Genomic DNA, 15,337 nt, shown 5'->3' on the forward strand with positions numbered 1-15,337 from the left:
CTAAAGGAAGTCTCTTTCAGTGTGTATGTTCCTATTTTTGAAAATAAGGGGTTTCGCTGTATGGGTTTGCTGCTGTTAGCATACTTGTGGCGTTTATCCTTTTGTTTTTTCTAGAACGAACTTTATGTTTAATTATAAATTGTAATCAGATGTTGCCGTTTAACACTTGACTTAATGCTTGTTCCATATTGTTTCATTGCTCTGGGCTTGAAGTCTGTTCCAGAGCAGTGGAGGGTGGCCTTAGTATGTGGGGTGGAAGCAGTTGTTTTTAGCTTTCTTTTGCAACTTAATATATTATTTTAGTAAACTCCTCACTCTTCCTGTTAATGTTAACTTAGATGAATACTGCAGTGATGCCTCAGATCCCGTCACTGCAGGTTGGAGACAAGAGGACAGAAGAAATAAATTAGGAGGACGCAGGCAGGAATAGCGAGATCGTCGCAAGGGTCGTGCTGAGGTGCAGGCGCGGGGGGGGTCGGCTGCTGAGGTCCTTGGGAGGAGCTGGCCCTTGCAGCCGGGATGCCGACTGGCTTGTAAGACAGCCTGCAAAATTAGGCTAGAGGATGTTTTTTCTTTTCCTGGAACTGGCATTAGAAGTCTATTGGCAGCACTGTGAGTTGGAGCTGGTTACAGGTTAATCCATTTAACCTTTTTTTTTTTTTTTGGTAATTTTTAACTGCTTCTGTCTTATTAAAGGAGTATAAAACTAATGACAAATAGAATATCTCAGTCTGATAGTGAAAGCTTCATAACACCACAAGTTAATATATACTGTCCACAAGAATTGGAAAAGTATTCTGAATCTTCCTCCTACCCCGCCCAAGACTTTTACCTGTAATGAGGCAGGACTTATTGGTTTGTCTGCTTGATTCTGTTGTGTGGGTTTAATTATATTTTTAATTTTGTGTGTGTGTGTGTGGTTTGCAATGGGAACACCTCACGGGATCAGTCTGCTCTCCATACCGGGCTTTCTGGGCCCCAGGGCGTGCTGGCCTCGCTGGCCAGGTCCCGCTGCATTCTGCATGCAGGGAGCATCAATGCGTGGTACCACCCACAGCTTTATCCAACCAGTTTGTGCTGGTTTCTTTGAGATTTGGGGTTTCTGTGGCTTATGATAATTCAGATACTGTTTCTGGACAGTGGGATTGTGTCCCAGTTAAATACTGAGGGGTGTTTCTGTGGTGTTTGTTTTGTCAAAAGCTGGATGGTGAAGCAGTTCCTTGGTATCTGGCAGCAATAACTCTACATGAATCTGCCTTCGTCTTGAGATGGGTGTAAATGTAAAATATGATCTGAGCGTCGAGGAGAGAGCAGGAAGGTCCTGCGCGGTAAACTGATGGCTACATCCCTGCTTCCTCACATTGCACGTATGCTTCAGCGTAAAAGTCCTTTCCATGAATCTTGGTCTTTGGATCTCCAAAGAAAAGGAGGTAGAATATAAAACTTGCAAAAAGCAGGGACAGAATTTGCCACTTCTGACCTGGAGTGACGTGAGGGTGTCAAGGTTTACTGCCGTGCAAAGTTTCAGGTTAGGATAACCATCTGATCAAGGTCCATGATGTCATTTTTTATTAATAATATTTTTTACCCTTAACCTTGGTAGAACTGAGGGTATCTCTTATCAAAAAGCTCTTCTGCAGTATTCAGATTTTTTAAAAGTATTTGCCTAACTATTTTTTTGTTCTTTTCCTGAGACCAGCTAAATGATACCACATGGCTGTGCAAATTCTGGTTATATGTGGGAGCCCTGTGATCGAATATAATTTCAGACTGAATTAGAGAGGCATTAAAATCCAACATATGTGTCTCTCTCCTTCCTTTCTGCCCTTTAAACATAAGCTTTCTTTCAATTTCTAAAAATGTATAATGTATTGGAAAGCTCACTAAAATATCTTTACTAATAATTTATTGGCGTTTTTAATCGTAGTTCTGCCTAAATTTCCCTTCTTTACACAGAGATTAGATTTAAAGGTTGAGTGTTTGATGTGGTGCGTTATACCTGGACCTGGTGCAACTTGGTATTTTTTTGCTGCGTGAGATCTTCTGACACTGGAACATCAAACTTTTGTCAGTTCTGTCTCTCTGAATAGTAATTTTGTAGACTTTTCTTCGGCCAAATACAAATTATCTTTAAAATTTAGTCCAGGCAAGTAAGTTTGCTGTGCTAAAATTTTTTCCACAGTGCATTTTGTACTGGCCAGTATCTTTTTATGCAAGTATTTTTTCCAGGTGAGGTGGGTTTGCAACCATTTCTAACCGTCAGAGATTGGACCTTGATCTCTGGGCCTCTGATTTCTCTGGGCAACTTTTTGACCATGTTTTATTAGACTTAGAACTAGGATATCTGTATTCCTACTCCTTCACATCTTAGGAAATTGGTGCTATGTGGAAAAAAAATTACAAAAGTGAGTACAATGCTCATCTTTGGAAAGAAAGGAAGAGATATGTCTCTTTACTGGGCAGGATTTGAGCTTGGAAGCTGTGTTGAAGCCTTGCTGTCTCAACCTTTTCTTGAGTGCCTTATATTCTTAAAAGATAAAATGAACTAGACTCTTGATATTTGCAAGCATTTTTTTTTCCTCACTTCTCTTTCATGGGTTTGTAGTTTTGTACTGGAAAACAGACGACTCTGGGAGTACCAATTTAGATGCTCCATGAGGTTTCCCCATGAATCATGATCATCTGTGCCTGGGGGTAAGACTGCTGCCATGCCGTGTTTTCTCACCTAAAGCACTTAAGTTGTGATTTAGAATCCCAGTGAGTTCACTGAAAGAAAAGTCCCCCAGGGGCTATCAGAAGTCACCACCTCTGGCTTGAGAAATCCATGAACTGCAAATTGCTGGAGGCTTGGAGAAATGTCATTAAGTTTTCCTTGCTGTAATACTCTTCCCCAGCAATCTGCTGCTGGTCGCAGTCAGAGAGATGCTATTAGGCTTAGATAAATATTTAATGTTACCTCATATCACCTCTCCCATGTTCTTAACTTTGAGTTATTCAGCCTGTGTCTAATCCTGCCAAAGGAGAGCAGTCCCTGAAGTGTGCGGGCGGCTGCTGGAGGGTGGAGGGATGTTTTCATGATGCCAGCCGCAGCTGTAGATGGCTTGTGAGGCTGATGTCAGGTGTGGAGAGAGCGTCGCTAGATGATGGTGTGTAACCATGATAATGCATGCTGAGGATGCACTAACATCGTCTCGGACGTTGCTGCCTGCTGCTGTGGCTGTTTGAGGGGTATCTGCTTGAGAATGATTTTTATTATTTCATTGCTCTCAGCAGTTTAGTTTAAATAACACTTTTGGTCACTCTGTTTTGTGCAGTTGAGGACACATATGTTGGTGTTCTTGATCACATTAATGGAGGGTTATTTAATGGTTGATTAATTGGGAGCTTGCTAGAAATTGGAAGTGTAGAGCAGATGGTTGTTATTTCTGGAGGAAAACAGAGTCGGTTTGGTTGGAAGCATCACCATGTTCTGTGCTGGGGATGAGTGCCTTCATCCTGCGCTGCCGGGCAAACTCCTCCTGAGCCAGCACAGCTGTCTGTCTGTCTGTACACACGTGTTTGTGTCATATACTGTGGACTGCTTCTTTTCCAAATACCAAAGTGAGGTGTGTGGACATGATTTCTGAAGTCATAGGCCTCTCCAAGGCTCTTTTGATGCTTGATGGGGATGTGTTGTCCCATTCAAGGTGTCTGTGGGTGAAGTAGCCATCACCTTGGTTAACGTGAAGCTGCACTCCAGCTCTACAAAGTCTGCCTCTGGCCTTGTATAAAAGATGTTCTGGCTGTCTGGGTCGCTGGGCTTGATGGTTGCCCCTAAGGGCACGTGCTCCCAGCGCCTCAGATGAGTACGGCGCGCTCCAGGCTCCTTTGCTGATGTTCTTGGATCTCAGTGACTGGGCGCAGGGAGGCAACAGGCAAATGCAGAGCTGGAGCGTGCTGTTCCCTCCTGTTGTTAGTCTCTCTTACTTGACATTTTTATTGTATTTCTTAGCTCATTTTACATTCCTGGCTGTTTGTCTTTGCCTACTAAACTTCCACCACAGTCATAAAGTCACATATCCTGGAAGATATTTGGTCTACATATCACTTCTATTTTGCTGAGAACTTTGACACATTAATGAACACAAATGATAACTTTGCTGTTGGATGCTTTTCCAAACTTTACTTGCCCTCTCTCCCTTGCTGTCTTCATAGCATTTAATGTCATGAGTGTTTCTTCTGGGAGACCTCTCTTAATCCCACTGTGCTAGCCCAACTGTCTGTGAGGCCGAGTGGTGAACCAGATCAATGAATCTACCGGTGTTAAAAATTAAGTGGTAAAACCCCTCACAAGCATTGGGTCTGTTCCCCGCAGACAGTCGGTTCAAGGAGCACAGATGGAGGAGCAGCACAGAAGCAGGAGTGAAGGGCAGGTTAAACCGGTTCAGGTCTTGAAATTCTTATGAACTGATTCCCTCAACTTTGGACTTGTTGCTTTTGTAGGAACCAGCTCACTGGAGGATGAGGAAATTAAATTCTACTCTCAGCTCATTCTCCTCTCTGTGCTTTCCTACCAGCTTTCACTTTTTATCTTCTGGTCTCCACTTACAGGGTATTTTTGTCCATTTTTGTTTGCTCTTCCTCCATCATCAGTGTAAAAAAGATTAAATTAATGCAAAAACATTATCTGGTTGTTTGAAAATACAAGATGAAAAAAGCGTACTTCTGAGGGTTTTTTCCAAGCGTAACAATACAATGCGTTAGAGTGAAATCTTCGCAGGAGGAATCGAGCATTGTGGGGGAAATGAGTTGGCCCTGAAGGTCGGGATGGCCAGCTCCAGATACCGTACTTGTGGGTTTTGCTTTTTGAGCGTGTAAGTGTGAAACTGCGACTTTTTACCATGTTGTTCATTCACGGTTCCTTGATTTTTACTGAACACATTAAGGCATGCTGCTTTATTAATGCCTTAAGAGACCTCTCGTAATTGTTTTGTTATTTTGTGCATGAATTTCAGTTCTTTTATTAATGAAAAAAATGAAGGTTTACATTATGAAAACATTAATACAAAGCGACTACTCTTTCATGTTCTGTAAATGTGAATTTCTCTCTTGATGGGAGACAGATGATCTTTTCTTTAGGTGTGAGGTTAATCCCTTAAGTTTTCTTTCCTTTGCTTTTTTGTATTTATCTGTGGTTATTCTGCAACCTCCACCACATATGGCATGTGTTGCTGCTGACGAAATAGAATTGCTAATAAGAAAAAGAAACTAAAGTGCCTGCAAGAAACTTTATGTGCACCAAAACTAATCTGAGATATAATGTAGTTGTCAGATGCGTGCACAGGCCTATCCCTGTAGGGGAAGTAGTGTGAATCGGACTGTGCTCCACAGATCTGGGTCTCCTTCTCCTTGGGGTTGGTAGTGGAAGGTTCCTGCGGCATGCTGAATAAGAAGTAGTGCTACAATAAAGAGCTTTAGGGTTCGTCTGGGGAGTTGGTTCAGTGCAGGTTGAACAAATTATGTATTTCAGTAGGTCAGTGGAGTAGCTTTTTCCTTTGGAACCAGATTCCTGGGCTCTCTGTGGTTGGAAAAGGTACGTGATACTCCGAATGCTGTGTTTGTGAAAACGCAGCTGCAGTAGAAACTGTTGTCCTACGTGACACTGAAGAATGTGGTCAGAGAGCTTGTAGGTTGGGACTAATGCAGTAACAGAGCTCTGGGAATATGGAGAATGGGAAGATGTGAGAGAAGTGTGAAAATTGTTGTGAAGACTTTGCGCCAGCCCTTTCTTCTACGACAACTCTGATCCATCATGACCATCAAAGCAAATTCACAGAACTGCCTTTATTATAGCTACATTTTCTCAATACAGTTTGTCAGGAGCTGAATGGCAGGTGTTCACATATGAAACTTTTTGTTCTTCTAGGTCCTGCTTTGCTGCTCACCAGTGATAACATCAAACAGCGACTTGGTTCTGCTGCACTGGATAGGTACCTGCCCTCATTACTTATGAAAAAATGCAGAAAGATACTATACTGGTCTTAAAAACATACAGTGTTTGGGAATGAAATCCTATGTTCTAGCATATATTGTGCTTTCTCATTAAGTTGTTTAAGACAACAATGTTTCAAGAGTATTTGGTTCAAATATGGGTGGTTTTTTTCCATAGTTACTTTCTCGCTTGTGAAATTGGAAAAGCTGTATTGCTCCGAGTGGGGATTATTTACTCATTCTTACGGACACCATGGAAGTCTTGTTGGAGTTAGGTATCACTGCACCCTCTTTGCTCTGTGTATATATCTAACGGTATAAATAATGGGGAAATTGAGAAAGCATGAGCCTTGAAATGTGGGCAGATAGCATTCTTAGACTGGATGAGCAAGAGATGCAGGTCTCCAATGCCCTCCAGAGCTTGTGCTTGACATATAAGATTTTTCTCTACTCTGTGATATAAAACCCATTTTAACTGGGTTTTTTTTTCTTTTTTGTCCCCAGTATCCATGAATACCGGCTAACTAGCTGGCTGGGACAGCAGGAGGATATTCACCGTATTGTGCTCTACCAGGCAGACAGCACCCTTACTCCCTGGACTCAGCGCTGCATCCGGCAGGCTGACTGCATCTTAATTGTCGGACTGGGAGACCAGGAACCTACTGTTGGAGAGGTGTGGAAATAGCTCCTTCCCATATTTGCAGCGTTAACAGTCCAGATCAAAGGAGGTTGTTTCATAGTCATGAATTTTCCTGGGTTTAATACCCAGTGAAGCACAAATAATGATAGATTCCTGAGAAATGTGTATTAATGAAGATCCTCTGAAATGGCAAGTTTTATGTAGAAGTATTTCCAGCTAAGTTCTTTTCCTCTAAAGAATCATTTTGGCCAGTGGTAAATCAAAAGTCAAATAGCTTTGAAACTATGTGTTTCTGTCCAGAATTTTGTTGGAGGATATCCAGATAGAGAGAGAAATTCTGTTCTGCCTGGATGGAATTTGTGGTGTGTGCCTAGGAAAAAGTAGATGTGAATTGTATTGTATGAATAATTTAATATACTTTATTACAGATTGTAAGCTGTCTTTTGTACAGTTTTACAGGTTGTAAGATGTATTTCCCTTGCTATCTATTTTTATTTTTGATATTTTATTACCAAAGTTGTTTGCTTAGGCACATAAATTCTGCAAGAAATTTAAAAATGAGGTCACAAGTGGGTTTTTTAGGATTGTGAAGTGCTAAGTCTGACCCCCAGAGAGCCTGGGATGGTACCATCTGCAGCATTCTTGTGTGTCACTTTGTGTTGGTTCTTCATGACTGTACGTGGGAGGCAGGAAGCACAGTAAAAGCAAGTCACCATCAGTTGCCTAAAACAAAAAAAAAAAAGTAAGGAATGCAAGGAGTAAAAAGATCTGATTGGAAGTGAAAGAACAAAACAAGTTGAACATTTGTAGGCTTAAATATGACTTGGGAAGCAATCTCATTTTGCATGAACAGCGTGTGTCTGTGCTGTGCATTTAATGGTCTGTGTTTAGCTAAAAAACATTCATTTTTAAGTAGTCAGGTTTAAATCCTTGTCTGATTCTGTATGCCATGGAAGCCCACAGCTGACAGCATAGTTGTCTAAATCAGTCTTGTTTGAGGGTTCTTAGTATGCATAGTTGTCTGCATATTCAGATAGGAACAGGAGTTGGATGTATATATATATGTGCGTGTATTTCACAATACATTATTCTGTTAAACTGATAGTGGAACAATAAATCCCTCTGGTGTCTATAATGTGCTGTAGCTGGAGAGGATGCTGGAGAACACTGCAGTCCGAGCCCAGAAGCAACTCATCCTGCTCCATAAGGAGGATGGGCCTCTTCCTTCCCGAACTGTGGAATGGCTCAACATGCGGAGCTGGTGTTCTGCTCATCTTCATCTCCACTGTCCACGCAGAGTCTTTTCCAAAAGAAGCCTGCCCAAGCTGGTAAGAGAGTCCTGCTTTGTTGGCTGGTCCCTTAGCTGTAGTACCTTACTTGTAATCCGTGTATCAAAGGCAATCTGATGTAATATTGTTACGTGCTATTCTGATGTGCAGCTGAACGCAGGTAATAATTCTCTTGAATCTGTTTGGCCTCAGTTTACTATAGGAAATGTAGGGCTAAGGGGCTCATATCTTCCTTACGGATGCGTACTTGGCTGAAGGCAGTAAATACTATCCCAAGGCCATATTGATAGGTGTGTATAGGCGGTAGAGCCCTTTTAATTGGGAGGATCCCCGGGCTTGTGAAAATCACGCTAAAGGTAAAGCAGAGGCAGACTTGGGATGCTTCCCAGGAACTTCAAATCCTTGTCAAGAAAAAGAAATAGCTACAAAGAAAATACTGAGCTCTGATGAAATTCCTCCAGCTGCTATGAAAGTATGAGGGATCCATATGATCACTAGAACTGTTTGGATAGTCCATTAACCCTCTTCTCGTTTGAAGAACAGCTATCCACTTTAACAGCATGTTGTTGTCTGGTAGAGTAGACTTTACCCTGCCTTTAGAATGACCATCTTCTGCCTCTCTTCTGCAGATAGAGATGTATGAACGTGTATTCCAGAAACCACCGGACCGTCACTCTGACTTTTCTCGCCTGGCTCGTGTTCTGACTGGAAACGCCATTGCGCTGGTGCTTGGGGGTGGAGGAGCAAGGTAGGTGGCTCATCCTGGGCATGCTGGTGCCTTGCCACCAGACCACTGTCCCTGGGCTGCGACAGGTTCTTCAGGGTAACAGGCATCCTGTAAAATCAGCGCTGTTCTGTCAGCAGTATTTGGGGAGGACGTTGAGGAGTAGCTTTTGTTACACAGCCGTAGCCTGCTGTGTGGATTTGTGCTTGGATTTCTGCAGAAGGAACGTGAGTGTTTGTGACCTCTTGAGCTCTCTCATAAGTTGGGCTTAATACCAGGAGATGACCGGGGCACTAAATATGACTCTTCTTTCTTTTGTTGGGCTACACTATGGATTTTTTTCTCATATGGATTCTTGTATTAGAAAACGGCCCACAGTATTTCAAAGGCCCCCAAAGCTGTTCAAATTTTGAGCAGCAAGAGGAATTATGTCCTCTAATGGGCAAGTGTCCTCTTCTTTATATTCACCCGACACCATAGGTACCTATACGCTTCTGACAGCCTTACTTTATGGAAAGATTGTATTTACAAAGACACAAGGACAAGGTGTTTGCTGAGAACTCTTGTTAGAATTCCATCTGAATTCCTGGTGAGCTTTGGAAATACATTACTACTGACGTTTTTCTTTGGAATCCATTTTTACTTTGGGAGTTTTATGTTGAGACATAGAATTTACCAGCCCTTTGTCTCAAGAGAGTGCTGTCTTTGTTGTCTTCATCACCAAGTCCTTGAAGGCCTTCTTTAAACCAGCATTTTGAAATACTGCTCTCAAAAAAAAAAAAAAAAAATTGCACGTATTCTGTCTATTTAAATCCATGGAAATATCACGTTTTTGTCTTTGGGCCAGTGCGTGCTTTGGGCGGAGTATTCGCTATGGTAAAGGTTAGAGCTCCTTTGTGACAGCTTGTTCTGATTAGTCACTTGATGGTGAGGCAGCCACTGCTTTGGCTGTTTCTTTGAGTGTCTGCAAAGATGCCTTTATCCTGCTTGCTTTCACAGTTTCCTCACCTAAGATGATTTCAGTATTTAATTTCTGAGATGAGTGCTATCCTGTGGAGACACAAAGTAAAACAGGAGGGGAGCTTCTACTTAACCTGGGTATCTCAGGAGGCTTCGAACCAACTGATGCAAAGCACTCATGTTTGCTGTTTTTGGGGTGTTTTTTGTTGTTTTGTTACAAGCTATCTGATATCTCTGTCTCTACTGAAGCCTGTGTCATGCTAAAATATGTGCACTTCTGTATTTCTGGCAGCACATTTTGCTCATTCCCTTCCTTTCTTCCTTCTGTAAACACTGCTGTAGTTTTTGCCAAGCTATTTATTTTTTTGTTCTACTACTTAATTTGCAAGCGACCACCTGCTGGTTTTCAAGAGCAGAGGTAAGAAAGAGCAGGATTATTGAGCCTGTGTGGTCCTGTGTTGTCCTCCTCCGCAAATCTGAGCTGCTGCACTGCTACTGCGTTGGCTTTGGGATTTCTGGATGCACACCACCCATTCAGCAATGTGACCATGTCCCATTAGCCATTAATTTGCTCATTTCTGCATCCATGCAATATGGAGGACTTCAAGAGGATTAAATGGCAGAATGGATAAATATGATAATTTCTTCTTTCTCTGAAATCCTATTTGTCATGGTCTGAAATGCTTTTTCTGGGGGTTCAGGCTGGCACGTGGATGGTGTCAGCATTGTGCTTCCACTGGAAAGGTACTTGTACCCGATTTCTGTAACTGAATTGTCACCTCAATTGTGGTTAGGCGAAAGATTGGGATTTAAAAAAAAAATTGTTTTCAAAGTAAGAATATAATTAAGACTCTGGGGAAGTGCATGAAATTACCCTGAGCTCTGTAAAAATCTGCCTTTGGAAGGTTCACAGGTCCAAGTTCTTACGTCCCTATGTCTACTAACAAGGGAACTTCAAGGGATTATGCGCTAGGTTCTTAAAATCATCCTGTAATTAAAGCCCATTCTAGCTAAAAACATCTTGATGGGTCGCTGCACAGAATCTTGATAGTTAGTGTAGCCTTGGGATAATACACTCCACAAAGTAACCTCCTACCTTGTTCAAGAAGCATGAATCATACTGGTCGCAAAAAACAGACAGAGCTAATAGTGGTTATTTCTGTTAAAGGTATTGTGTTCTGTGACTCCAGTAATATCAATTATTTAGTTGTTATTTTGGGAGTGTTTGTCTGGCTTCCCAGTGACAGCCAGTTTGAGAGGTTTTGCCAGAGTAGCTTCCTAGTAATTATCTTTGTGGTTTGTCATGACAAAAGGCACATAGGAGCTAAAGGTTTTCTTTCTCTTGTGAGTATAAAAATAAAACAAATCAAAGTGATACAGTTCTAAAATTACAGTGTTTTGCTTTTGCAAAGTGCTAACTTAATTTCAGTTAGAAACAGTGGAGCTTGAGGGAAGGGGACTTGCCTTTAGAAAAATAATACCTTTGAAATGTAGTTGCAAGAAAAATGACACATCAAAGCCTGCAACAAAGGCATAAACCCTCCTATAAATCATTCTCATGACCTTTAGCCATCCCACATACAGCCCACCCTTTCCTTGATTTTCTATAGTTGTCTTAGCAAAGCTGTTTGAAAACTGAAATATATGGGGAATAAATAATTAATACAGAAGTATCTGGGAATCCCTAGGGCTTTAGGAAAAAAAAAGGGTTGTACTGTTTCAGAAGACTGACTAAAGCAAAATTGTGATGACAAGCATTGTTACTGATTGTCCTTATTCTAGGAGTGAATTTGGTCCAACGTGCCTATTCCACATAGGCGTAATGGGAAAACACAAAACGTGAGCCCTGTTCTGGTTTGGTTATTTTGATGAGAAGCTGTATTTGCAGTAACGCACACGGTACAGATGCATGATGTGCATAAGATATATGCTTGCTGAGAAGGGAAGAGCTATTGTTAAAAGAAGTTACTTGCCTTTTTCAGATGTGCTATCTAAAATAAGGCATAATAATCAGCCGCATGTTCATTCTGGGAATGAACACACATGGTGCCAGAGACCTTTACCAGCTGGCACTTGTGGAGCCTGCACGTCCTGCCCGTCCGTGCTACGTGATGCACGGGTGGACGGGGCTTTGCAGCACGTTGTGCCTTTCCCTTCTCTCCCCTGCCCTTTCCTTCAGGCAGAGCATTTAAGTCTTCCCCGAGGAGCTGCTGATGAAGGATATTTGTAGATATCTCATCAGGGCATCTTTTCTCCTTTTTCCATTTCTTTCTCTCCTCTAATTTATTATTTCACCTCAGCTCTTGATATGTCAAGTAGTTTTTTTCCACAGCGCTTTCTTGCTGACTCTAAGGGTTTGACTCAGACTCACACCTTTTCATTTCAGGCAGTTGGCCTGTTTCATCAAATTGTTCTCTCTGCCTTTCCCTCTTTATTTTCAGCTTTGGCCCCCTGAAAGGGGCAGATAGAAGGAGCAGCATAGGAGAAGCAAGTTCTGCCTTTCTTGTTATGGAGGTATTTGTGTCTGATGAACCCACTTGTTTCCTTGTCTGTCTGTCTGTGCTCCTGAAGCCTGTGCCATGTGCTCACACTCCGTGCTTTTAGAGAAGGCCAAATGTGCAGGTCCACCTACCCCCAGTCACTTTTTGGCTGCTGTGCTGAGCACAGAGACCTGGCTTTATCTTCTCGTTTGATGGCTTTACTCAGTGAAGAAAAGACTAGAAGAGTGCAAGAGGCAGATCTCATGAGTATTCTGCTCTCAGGAGATCACGTTTGCCTTCTGTACTCTCAGTGTTTGACTCCAAGACCACTGATTGCAAGAAGAGTAAAACAAGGAGGCTTTACTGTTGCTGCATCCATTACGTTTGGCTGCAGCTCCAGTCCATTCAGGCAAGTCTGAGTAAAAACCTGCTTATCTGTCTTGTTTACCTTCTCCGCCACCAGACACCGACCCCTTAGCACTGCTTTTCATCTAGAAGGCACAAAGAGGGAATTTGTTTGTTCGTAGTCTGCACTGGGACAAAGACTTAGAGTTTATGAGTAATCCCTAGCATAGTCAGGTTGGGCGAAACTGCATTCTGAGGCTGGAAGAAACCAAGGCATGTACAGGTCAGATTGTCCTATACACATGGGTCAGGCAGGACAAGGTAGGACATGCCCACGGCCACCCTGGGTTGTGTGGATGCATGTGTGCATCTCCCAGTGCAGGTACAAGGAACTTTTATTTGAAGTCTGGGTCCAATGTTGGCAGCACGTTGAGAGGTTTCCCAGATGTCACTGTGCCCCTTCGTGTTTCTGAGCCATCATGTCAGAGCAGGATTGATGAAAAGCTGCCAACATAATGTAAGGAAAAACTTGAAGTAGTAATTCTGAGAACTTCAGAAGATCATATTCCTTTTTTGAATGTTGATGCATGCTTTTAGTGTGCCAGTTTTGCTAGGAGGTGAGGAGCTCTGGCATATGAACAAACCCTGTCATGTTTCCCCTGCTCCATCTTGTTTAAAAAGGAATTTGGATATTGGTGACCTGCCTATTCGTGTAAAATGCTTGAAGGTGAGTATATGCTCTAAGATACTGTGTTCCTGCTATAGGGTCTTTGCACATTGCTGTCCTCTGGAGCAGAGAGCCATCTGGGGAGCGCCCGACTGCCGTTAGCAGACGAAGGGATGTGTTGCTAATGTTCCATGGACTGTAACACAGTGCTTGAATTCCAGTCTCAGCAATTAAGTGGTATCAGAGTTGGCATTAAGTGCAGAGGCTGAATTTGAAGCATGCCTATGTGATGAGTCAGAAATGATTAATGAAGAGACTACTATGTTTTGGGGATTGGTTTGTTTTTCTGTCTAGTTTGTTATTTTAACTTGGAGAGAAGCCTTAAAATGTACAAAAACCTTGTGGTCTCATCCCGGGTGAGGGCAGGCTGAGTCTTAATTCTTTTTCTCATGATAACTGAGGACAGTAGGTATTTTGTGGTTACCAAAACACCTGCTTTGTTATTTAGTTCCCTGATGCTTCCTACTTAATTGGATTTTGCTATGTTAACTGTGAGAAACTTCTCATTGCATGATGCAGGTCTTCAGTGTTCGGCAAGAAGACATACTGCAGGCAACAGAAATTCTGCTTTCACCTCCAGTGAAATTCTCCTCAGCTTTTTCTGAGAGAATCTACGAAATCACTGTTTTCTTTCCCTTGCTTGAATTGGTTAAGGAAAAGTTGACAAGCTGCCAAAATTAGTGAGCGTGCAAATACTCAGCAGCATAACATGGTAACACAACAGTTGGACTTACTGGGGCAATGTGCGGGAACGAAGGGATGTTAGAAATAAAACCTCTTCTATATTTGGGGCTGTTAGGTCTACCAAAGACCAAAGTCAAGCAGCAACACGGGAAGGTCTGGTTTCCAGCGCTGCTGCCATGGAGAGGAGCACTAGGAGCCGTAGCTGTGAAAGTTCTCTGTGACTGAGAGCTCTTTGGACTGTCATCTTTTGCTCCATGGTCCACAAAAGCACAGAGAAGCATGTCTGTTCCCTGAAAATAGGGAAGACTGCACAGAAAATGTCTAAGCTTAGTTAGTCTTCTAGGGATAGTAAAAGTGAAGGCTCCTAGGTCAGGACCAAGGTTTGCACACCATGAGGTGGAACAGGCTGGCTGATGGTGCAGTGATGGAGCTGACATCTCATACCCCAGCCTACAATGCGTGATGAAAGATCTGAGGAACAAAAAGATGGAATTTGAGGTGGAAACGGTGTTCCAGTGACAAGGTACTGTCGTCAGGATGGACGGTGCGCCCACAGGACACAGACAACGAATTTCCCGTGCCGTAGCTTCCTTTCCTGCAGCGAGGTGATAGCAGTGTCATGGTTATGAAACCCCGATGTTCAGCCTTGGGCAGTAACAGAATCTCCTGGGGAGACTGCATGATATTTTATGGTGCAGGTGCTTCAGATTCAGTTCCAGCAGTTAAGGAAGATTAATTCTTACTCTTCGGCTAACATGGATAACTGACGATCCGAGGCTTTTTACTCCTATCAGTGGGAGAAGTGTGTGTGGACGTTGTCTTACAACTCCCACTGCAGAGATGCTGCACTTGAAATGGAGGTGGTGGGCTCGTAAGATCAATTACTGTGCCTCAAATACAGGGTAGTAACTAGAAGCATGGAGAGAATTGCTTTTTTAATCCATTAAATTTAACCACAAGCACCCAGATGATGTGTTGCAAGATGGGGGGGGGGGGGGGGCCAGGAATTTGGTGTCTGAATTCAGAAGCTGCCTCCAGAGGTGTGCACTGAAAATACTGTCATAAAGAACATAGAGCAGTGGTTTTTTTCCCTATGGGATCCTAACCATACTCAATACAGGGATTACGGAAGGGATGAAGGAAAATCCTGTGGGAATTTCCTGGACTCTTGTTCCCACATAAGCTGGAACACAGAAAATGTTTTTCAGCTCCTTTTCTGCGTTCAAAACTTTGCATAGACTGAGTGTAATGAGGGGCACCCCGCGGTACGAGGGATAGGGGTCTGTGGAGCCCAGGTGTGCCACCAGTTCCTTGTGCTGGAGAATAGCAATACTGCTCAGCTGGAGAACTTGCTCAATAATGTCTTCTTCATTCTTCCATTCCTGTCTAGATCATATGTAATCTATTGACCCTTCTTCATTTTCCACTTGGCCATGTGTCTTTGGTCTGTAAATCTCCATTTTCCCTTCCTGACACATCAGTGCCCTAAGGTGACCCCGTTTCTTTGCACCCTTTTCA

The 15,337-nt window shown here is 42.7% G+C and overlaps 1 protein-coding gene across 3 annotated transcripts in view; it reads left to right on the forward strand.

Moving 5' to 3' along the window:
• Positions 1–15,337, forward strand: part of PNPLA7 (patatin like domain 7, lysophospholipase) — a 126,910-nt gene that overhangs the window by 66,583 nt on the left and 44,990 nt on the right. For all 3 annotated transcript variants that reach the window (XM_075112285.1, XM_075112288.1, XM_075112287.1), the window contains exons 23-26: positions 5,906–5,969; positions 6,475–6,643; positions 7,756–7,938; positions 8,529–8,647. In XM_075112285.1, the coding sequence (XP_074968386.1) occupies positions 5,906–5,969; positions 6,475–6,643; positions 7,756–7,938; positions 8,529–8,647 (535 nt within the window). The remainder of the gene's footprint in view (positions 1–5,905; positions 5,970–6,474; positions 6,644–7,755; positions 7,939–8,528; positions 8,648–15,337) is intronic.

This window comes from Phalacrocorax aristotelis, chromosome 17, assembly GCF_949628215.1.
Source record: "Phalacrocorax aristotelis chromosome 17, bGulAri2.1, whole genome shotgun sequence".
Classification (NCBI taxonomy): Eukaryota; Metazoa; Chordata; class Aves; order Suliformes; family Phalacrocoracidae; genus Phalacrocorax; species Phalacrocorax aristotelis.